This window comes from Ailuropoda melanoleuca, chromosome 4, assembly GCF_002007445.2.
Source record: "Ailuropoda melanoleuca isolate Jingjing chromosome 4, ASM200744v2, whole genome shotgun sequence".
Classification (NCBI taxonomy): domain Eukaryota; kingdom Metazoa; phylum Chordata; class Mammalia; order Carnivora; family Ursidae; genus Ailuropoda; species Ailuropoda melanoleuca.
This window is the reverse complement of record NC_048221.1, coordinates 71,221,324-71,230,092: the sequence shown is the minus strand read 5'-3', so window position 1 is coordinate 71,230,092 and position 8,769 is coordinate 71,221,324. Positions and strand designations below refer to the sequence as shown.

Genomic DNA, 8,769 nt, shown 5'->3' with positions numbered 1-8,769 from the left:
GGCTGGAGGGCCACCTGCACGGGGGAGCAGGCGGACTCGCGGTCAGCACCCGCGAGACACCAGACTGAGACGGGGAGCTCCGGGAGCCCACGCGGGGCGGCTGGCGTTTTTTTTTTTTTTTTTTTTTTTTTTTTTTTTTTTTTTTTTTTTTTTTTTTTGGACGCGCCGCAGCATCTCCAGAGCAGAGCCGACAGGAAGGGGGCGGGGGACCCCGTGGCCCGGCGGCCTTTGTGTGGGGGGTTACGGCAGAAACCCAACTATACAGCCTCTTTTATGGGAGACCCGGGATCGGTCCCGGGAGAGCCCGCGCCAGCTGTGCAAGAGCCTGATGAAGAGCTTCTTGGCAGCCCCGGGTGGGGGAGTTGGAGGGGGTGAGCGGAGGGAGGAGGGGGAAGCGGAGAAAGGCGAAGGCGAGAAACCCCGGGCGTCCGAGTGAAAAGTCGGAAAATGTCCTCGGAGCGCGCGGGAAACAGAGGCGCGCGCGCTCGCGGGCGCATATCCTCTCTCTGTCACCCACTCGCACACACGCACTCACACCCACTCCGCACAGGTTGCCCACGCACGCGGTCCTTGCAAGTGCGGGGTCGCGAGCCTCAGCTCCCCAGCCGAGCCGCGAGCGGAGCCGCCCTCCGACTCCCCCCGCTCCCCGGCTGTCAGGAGCCCTTCCGCCCGGCCACCGGTGCCCCGAGAATGACTGGGGAAGCTGGGCGGGCCCCCAGGGCTGGGGCTCAGGGAAGATCTTACCTGCGGAAAGGTAAGGGAAGCCGGGAGCAGGAAGCAGCGGCGGATAAATATTCATTAGGAAGTGTAAGTGTCTCCTTTTAAACCGCGCGGCGCGCGCTCTCGCTCCTCTCTCTTTCCCTCCCTCCCTCTGTCCTCTTCTGAGGCTCTCTCCCCCTCTCGCTCAGCCTCCCCCCCCTTTCCTGCGAAATGCCCGGTGGTTCCCGGTCTAGCTAACCTGTTGGGAAGCCTGAGCCCTGGACAGCGCCTCCACAGCTGTTTGCCTTCGCTCTTGGGGCGCGCGTTCCCCATCCTCCCTCCCTCCTTTCGCCCAGCCCCTCACCCCTCCTAAATTACTACATCATTAGCTTTATTTTCCAGGGGTGGGGGGGGGTGGTAACGGCGCCGCCCGACGCACCTCCCCAAAGCAGGGCGAAAAGCCGGCGCTGAGTCTGCCCCTGCTCTATCCCCACTCCACACCCCCACCCCACAACCCCACCCAGTCTTCTTTCTTTTTTCCCCTCTAGCCACCTCCATCTCCAGCCTAGATCAACCTAACTCCCCCATCCCCCGTTCTCTCGCCGCCACCAATCTGGATCCCCGGCTGGGTCGGCAGTGAGATGCCAGGTCTGCAGGTCCAGCGCTCGCTGAGGTTGTAACTTCAACCTGCACTGGGTGTGGGGGTAGCTCTCTGAGCCCCCCTTTCCCACGTAGGTTTTATAGCTTCACCCCGAGTGGGCACCTGGGCATCTTGGGCCTTAGGATCAAAAGGGGCACACATTCAGGGCCTCACCTCGCCAGGCCTCAGGGCCCCCGGGTCTTAGACCTTTGGCCGGGCCTGGGAGGCTGGGTGGAAGGTGGGGGAGAGGGACTCATTTTATTCGATTGGGCAGGAGAGACAGACCCACCGACTGATGGACTGGCAATGGCCTTTTACGAACAAACTGACCTGAAGTTAGACGCAAGTCCGCATCTTTCTCCCTCACGCTCTTGAAAAAACACATCAAGATTCCAGGAAGGCACCAGTCCCCGCACGATCCATCTGAGAATCGCTTGCAGCCGCAGGCAAGCACACACAGCACCCCCACCCCTGCACGCCCCAGGCCGGCGCTTCGCGGGCCCCGAGACTAGAAGGCGAGCCGGCTCGCAAGGCGGCTCCCAGCAAAGGTATACGTCGCTGGACTGATGCAGGACGGCCTTGGCCACCCTTCTCCCCGCTCCAGCCCTCTAGGCCACTCCAAGGGCTCTAAGAGATGGCGTGGTCCCAGGGTGCTTGGGGGGTGGAAGGGCCCCGCGCTCCCGCAGCAGGCTGAGCTCAGAGCGCCGAGGTGGGGGCGGGAGGAGGGGCCGAGGGGGCGGGCCCAGGCAAGTTCCCAGTTACAAATACGGCTGCTCTCAGGAGGCCTAAGTGGAGAGCTTCGCCCCCAAACACGTGTATCGCTCGCCCCAAAGCGCCGTGACTTCCACTGATGGGTCCTGCACCTTCCCCAGGATCCCGGGGCTCCTTCGTCCGTTTGGTGGCCTGGAGGTGGGGTGTGGCCGCGAGCCTCGAAGCGACCTAGCGACTCCGTCTCCACCCCTCCCCCCAATTTGGCTCGACCCCGCCGAAATTCACCGAGACAAGTCCCAGACGCTGTTTGGACCCTTCCAGAAGGGAGCAAGGCGCAGGATCGTCGGAGGGTGTGCCTCTCCGTGAAGAAGTTGGGCAGATGAAGATGTAAGAGAGGCCTAGAGGGCCCCAGGGCTAGGAAGCCTTATTAACCTCACATCCCTCCCAAAGCCCCGAGTTTGCACTTGCACGCCTCCTCCTCCCGCTGCAGTTCCAGCGGGTCGCGCACGTCAGGCTTAAGCCGAGTCACCTGACCGTGCACGGAACGTACAGGCAGTTGTACCCGAATACACACTATGAATTAGAGGAACGCTAAGAACAGAATTTGAGGAAAAAAGAAGTGTCCACAGACAGAATCATTCCAGCGCACGGCCCAGTTGTCCAGCTGCTGACAAAAACCACAGTGCGGTCGTGGAGTGACCCCGGCCACACGGGGCGTACTACAGGAAACCACACACCGGAGAGTGGGCCGACTGAGGATGCAGGCTTCGAAGCCAAGGGCTTCCTGCTAGAGGGACATTTGCTCCCGAGGGAAAACCTTTGTTGAGCCGACTGGGTAAAAGGTTTCAGGTCAAGTCCAGGAGGCTACAAAGAGCACCTCCTCCACCCCAAAGCTGACCCTTTCCCCTTCCTCCCAGCTGAGCTGGAGGCGCACAGAAGAGGGCAATCCAGGAAAGGTTCCTTCGGACCGGGATGGTTTATTTGTTATTATTATTGGTTTAGGAGCTTGCATTCTGATGGAGGACGGGCTGGAGAGCATAGGAACATCACTTAGCGCTTAGCGCGCACCTAATACCTAATGGGAAACTTGGGCCCTAATCAGGTTCACATGGGGGAGGGCCCTGATTTTGTCCCTATAACTCCTCTTATGCTAAATTTAGTCTTTAAAAAGGTTAGCTTAGCTCCACATCTTCCTTCCTTCACTTCCAGCCCAGTCCCCTTGGTATAAAATAAGTCAGCAAAAGAACGCTCCAAAGAACACCAAATTATTTGGTTTACTAAACTCCTTTTCTTTGTGAGATATGGGTAAGTTCTCACCCCCTCCTCTGCTGTCCCAGGCAGAAGTTCCCATCCAGGCCCAGTGGGGGTGGGGATTGAAGAGGAGGGAGTGATTCCCAGAGGAGCTCTCCCAGAAAGGCCCAAACAAGTGCAAGGACTTGTTTTTGGTTTCAACTCTGTTTGCCTGTCTAGTCTGGGCGAACCTTCCAGACAGTAGCCACCACGGTTTTCCTGCAGAAGAGGCAGGCATGTTGGATGCAATGGTGCCCTTCTCTCCACTTCACCTCTCTCCCCGACTCTCTCTCTCTCTCTGAAAGTAGAGGGTAAGTTTGAGAAGATTCTTTTAGACCAAAAAAAAAAGGGGGGGGGAAGAGGACGTTCTGGGCCAGTAAGTTGGATGACCACCCTCCAAGGGACAGAGGGTCTGTCTCCTGAAGAAGAGATGAACCATCTGGAAAACACTGCAGGAGGACACTTTTAAATAAATGTAGTTACCCTAGAAATGGAGGGGGGTTGGGAGTAGGAGTAGGGAAAAAGTTCTTTCCTTTGGGGGACAAACACTGTGTCCTTCGAATTTTTCCCAAAGATACACTTGATTGCTGGAAATTGTAGTAAGAGTTTGTTCTTGTAGATGTTTTAAACAATAAAGAGTGCAAATCATTACATATTTTAGACTCAATCTTCCTTGGAAGGGCAGTTTCTTCCAAGACCTTTTTCTTTCCCCAGGTTTGTCTTTCCTTATTCCCTAGTAAGAGCCCACCTGCTGATGCCCCTTAGGGAGAGACTATGACAGAAAGCGAGAGAAACGAATAAGGAGGAGACCATCACCCCCAAACCCGGAGTGACTGCCATTCTCTGTAGCTGAGATTCGTGGCTCAAAGAAGCAAACTCCTTTACCTTGGGGCATTTCTCCCCTCTTGGCATAGTTTCTTTAGAGCCTTTCTAATAATACATAACAAACAGCATTTTAGAGTTCAAGATGTTTGCTCTTGCTTCCCAATTAATTCTACAAAATTCTTCAAGCTCCGCTTGTGTGATTTATAAAATTGCGTGTAGGTAGCTGAAGTCATTGCAACATTCATCACTCAAGCAGAAAAGCAGCTCGGTGTCTCATAGCCTGAAATGCCCCATGTACAGTCGCTGGAGTGAATTCGTTTTTCTCTGTTTCCTAAAAGCTCTGGTCATCTTTGCTGGAGCCACAGGACTCAGGGCAAAGCTGCGGAGCTTTGTGACCTCTTGAGAGGAAAGCACTGTGTTTTTAGGGTTTTTTTGTTGTAAGCAATTTTTAGTGATGGTTTGAGTTTCTCTCTTTCTTTCTTCCCTCCACCCCACCCCGTCTCTGTTTCTCTCCCCTTCTCTCTCTCTCTCTCCAAATGCGCCCAGTGCAGTTGCCCGCCTCTTCCTCCGCAGAAACCCTCTGCCTACATCGACGCTAACCATTTCCGCTGCCCGGGGCAAAGGGCGGAATATTGCTGTCCGGTCTGAGGCTGGGGCGGGGAAAGCGGGGGCGGTGTGTGCGGGTTGGGGAGGGGACAACCATCACCTTCGACAAAAATAAAATAACCAGATACCCCTTTAATCCCTTCCATTAACAGTGTCAATGCGCTAGAGAGGCCGTCTCCAAAGGTGCCTTCACCCCCGGAGGGCGCAGGCTTCCAGGCGCAGCCCAACACTGGGCCCGCGCGCCCGAGAGGAGGTGCTCCGACGGCAAAAATCCCATACATTTTTAACTACAGTGATTACTAAATTAATAGCAGGCAGTAAGACAGATGTCAAAACGTCTTGAAAATGTTTATCTGTGAATAATTGAGAAGGTGGTGGGACGCATTATCTGATTGTGTAATGAAATATGTATGAGGAACAGCTGTTTGCGACAGTCCCCTCCCGCCGCCTCCTCTGCCGGGGCCCTTCTCCTGGAAGCAGGAACCTTGGCGAATTTGGTGGTCCACTTGGGAGCCCACTCAGCCCCTCTGGGGCTGCTGGCAGAGCTGTGGCTCTAGCGGCCCCGGAATCACCCCGTTTCCTTACGGAGGACCTCGGCATGGAGCCACCCCCCCACACACACACCCCAGCCTCGCGCTTTTGGCTTTGGGGGCGGAGGTGAAGCTCAGCTACGGCCCGAGCGACCTTCGGAGCCTTTGGGCGGGCCGCGGGCTCGGCAGGCGAGACCCAAGGAGAGCCCGGGCTCGGGCGGAGGTGGAGGCCGGGAGGCCCGGAGGCCCGGAGGCCCGGAGGCCTGGCGTGCGGCGGCGGAGCGGCGCGGCCTGCTCCCAGGCTAGGGCCCGGGGCTCCGCGGCTCAGCGGGGCGGGCCCGGGGTCACCGCGGGGTGACGGGGCTCCCGTGAGGGCTTTGTTCGGCTCTCCTGCCACACTGCGCACTTCCTTCCAGCCCCCAGCCAGTCGCCCCCCAGCCTCCGCGCCCGCCCTGTTTGTTTTTCCAGCCCCGCGCCCTCTGCCCGGACACGCCAACAGCCCTCGGGGCTGCGGCCGCCGCCCGAGGCTGTGGCCCAAGGCAGGCCCGAGTCCTGCGGGGGCCAGCACGGCGAGCTCTGGCCCCACGGGAAGCAGGGCGAAGGGGCGAAGGGGCCTTCCTGGAGCTCCGGGGCAGGGGTCGGGGGGACCGGGGACGTGGCCTAATGGGGCGCACGGCCTCGGCGGGCGGCCAAGGCCCAAGTCCCGAGCTCCGAAGCGGCCGGCGGACCCTGGCCTCCAACCCCAGCCGGGCAGGAGCGCGGCGGCCGAGTGGGGGCTAGACGAGGACGCCGGAAGGGCCCCATCAGGCCTGGACCCTGCAGGCGGGGTCACCAACCCCGATCAGCCCGCTGACCCCCGTGTGGGCGTGCTGTCCCCGTCGCTGCGCTCCGGCTGCTTCGCACGGCGGTGGAAGCCTGTCCCGGGCGCGGCACTACCTGCAGCCCCCGCCGGCAGAGGCCTGCCCGCGCCTCCGCCTCTGCGGCCTCCGGGCCCCTAGCCTGCCCAAGCCCGGGGGCCCCGTCCCTAGTCCCTGGCGCCCTGTCCCTGGTCCCTGGCGCCCAGGAAGCATCGCCCCGCAGCCTCCGGCCGCGCTGGCCCTTCCCTCGCCGCCGCCCCCGACCGCTCCGGGGCCCGGGAGCCGACGAGCGGGCCCCGGCTGGCGAGCCCCGGCGCCCGGACCCCGAGCGTCTACGCGGTTTCCACCGCCCGCTCGTCAAGATGCGCTCGGGCGTTCTTTCTCCAGCGTCCCCCCTTTCACCTAATCCCTTATGCTTTTATTCTAATCCTGCACATTACAGTTAATCTGTAATGATACCGCTTCGGAGGAACCTGTTGCATACGAGGCACGGTAATTTGTAACCTTGGAAACAGTTTTAAATAAAGATCATAACGGTGATGTCAACTGTGTTTGTTCTCCGTGCGGGGGGTGGGCTGGGGGCCTGGCAGCCCCTCGGCGGAGAGGATGGAGTTTCGGAGAGAAAGAAGGGAGCGAGGCGCGTGGGGCAGAGCGGAGCGGGCAGGGGTCCGGGAGGCGCAGAAGCGGCCAGAGCCTGCTCCAGCGGCTCGGGTTCTGCGCCTGGTTGTCTTTTGAGTTTTCCTTTTTGGAAATCTTGTGGTCTTAAACCGTGAGGCTTGGAGATAGAGCAACGGTTTGCAAAATTGAGGAAAACTTGGTGAACTTGAGCCACTGCGCATTGCGAAGTAGCATGCGGCCGGGCCCTGCGCCCCTGGGAGGCTGAAGCCGCCGGGAGCCGAGAGAGGGCGGCTGGCAGGACCCTTCGGCTGCAAGGCGGCAGATCCGCTTCGGTGCCGATCACTGCGCGCTCGGAGCTTCCTCCTTTGCTAAACACACCGGCGGCGGCAGCGGCAGCAGCGACCAAAAATTGTTCGCATACCGAAAGCAAAATTAAACATAATTGCTTTTATTTATCTATTGCTTTTATATCATTAAAATATTTTTAGTTACTTTGTTCAAAATAGCAGCCACTCTGATTATTACCTGCCATATCTGTTGATCTGCTCCTGTGTGTTCAGCACAGCAATATTAACAATTAAGAAAAAAGCACATCTTCTATATTGTGTCTGTCAAGATATGTTACAATTTCCATTAACAAAAAAAATCATTCTTGTTGAAGAAGCTATGAAGCATATCTTTCATGAGAACTTTATTAGTAATCATAGTTGTCAAAAAGAATTAGATGAAGCATCAAACTTTACATCGGAATCTGGGGATGTACTGTATGGTGATTAACACAATATAATAAAATAAAATTAAAAAAAAAAAGAATTAGATATGCATAGATTGTAGATGCAAAGGAAATATTAGATGCACAGAATAAAATATACAGTGGGATTGAGGCATAACTATTTTTCTTTTTAAAATAAATTTTTACTGAGGTGAAAAAAAAACCTAAGCTATTAAGCTTACTTAAAAGATGGCTTTGTTGGTTTAATTATACTGTAGTTATTTTATAAATATGTTTCAAAGGAAGCTTGCCATATTGCATGTCAATGAGGACTGTAAAGAAAAGCTCACAAAAGCTAATGCATACCAAATACCAAATTTTAGTCATTAGCATTCCTATTTATTACAAACTAAAGGAACCGATTAACAGACAAGAATTTCTATTTAGCTAGCATTACAATGTTTGGCCATTAAAATAAAAAGGGCAAAGTATATACGTATTTTTTCCCCCTTGGAACTATGCGTTCTTTTTGCCTAGAAGCTGGTGGAGAGATTGAGAGATGTTTCTGATTGGGGACACATGATTCTACGGTGGGACTAGGCCAGAGGGCCCAGAACCACGATTTTTAGTTATCGAGCTTAATGCTATTCATTTGAAAGCAAGAACTGTGCAGGGCTGGGGCAATGCAGCTTGCTGAGGGCTGTGTAGTAACCACAGTCTGCGAGGGGCCCTTTGTCTTTAATTTGTGTCAGGAGCATATGCAAATTATTAATTGTTTTTCCTCTGGGCGTGGGAGTGGATTGCAACGGTAATACTGCTTTTGTTTGGATATTAAAATTTCTTTAAATGCTCCCTAGACGGGGTACATCCCCCATGGCTGATTCCCCTGGAAGGAAATCCCACCACGACGGTGAATACAAGCATCTTAATTCTAAAAATACGCACATATAGATTTGTGTCATTTCAAAAACTTTTTCCTTTGAGCAAAATCGGCAATCTGCTCTCACCCCAGACGGAAGTGAATATGAAAATATATTTTTCTGAATGCCGATCTGAGAGGGAGATAACTTTTGAACAATTCTTACATTTAGAAACTTCAAAGATCTTTTTCTTCTTAAAATCGAGGCAGATTTTTTCCCCCTATCTGAGTAGGGAAACAAGTAAATATTACAGGAACCGAAACGAAACATTTGGCATAGTAAGAAGGGTTATTTCGAATCATGCTAGGTGAGGTTTTTTTTTTAAGGGCCCATCAGGAAAAAAATAATATTTACACCAGAT

General features: G+C 55.0%; 1 protein-coding gene and 1 long non-coding RNA gene across 2 annotated transcripts in view; one reads left to right on the top strand and one right to left on the bottom strand.

Moving 5' to 3' along the window:
- The window catches only part of SIX3 (SIX homeobox 3), a 14,460-nt gene extending 13,210 nt beyond the window's left edge, over positions 1-1,250 (bottom strand). The window contains exon 1 of the mRNA XM_034659074.1: positions 745-1,250. Coding sequence (XP_034514965.1) covers positions 745-799 — 55 coding nt within the window. The 5' untranslated portion in view covers positions 800-1,250. The remainder of the gene's footprint in view (positions 1-744) is intronic.
- LOC117801957 overlaps positions 1-4,180 on the top strand; it is a 7,076-nt gene extending 2,896 nt beyond the window's left edge. Inside the window, exons 2-4 of the long non-coding RNA XR_004624864.1 lie at positions 1,248-1,372; positions 1,614-1,887; positions 2,212-4,180. This is a non-coding gene — a long non-coding RNA (uncharacterized LOC117801957). The remainder of the gene's footprint in view (positions 1-1,247; positions 1,373-1,613; positions 1,888-2,211) is intronic.
- Positions 4,181-8,769: the final 4,589 nt, after the last annotated feature.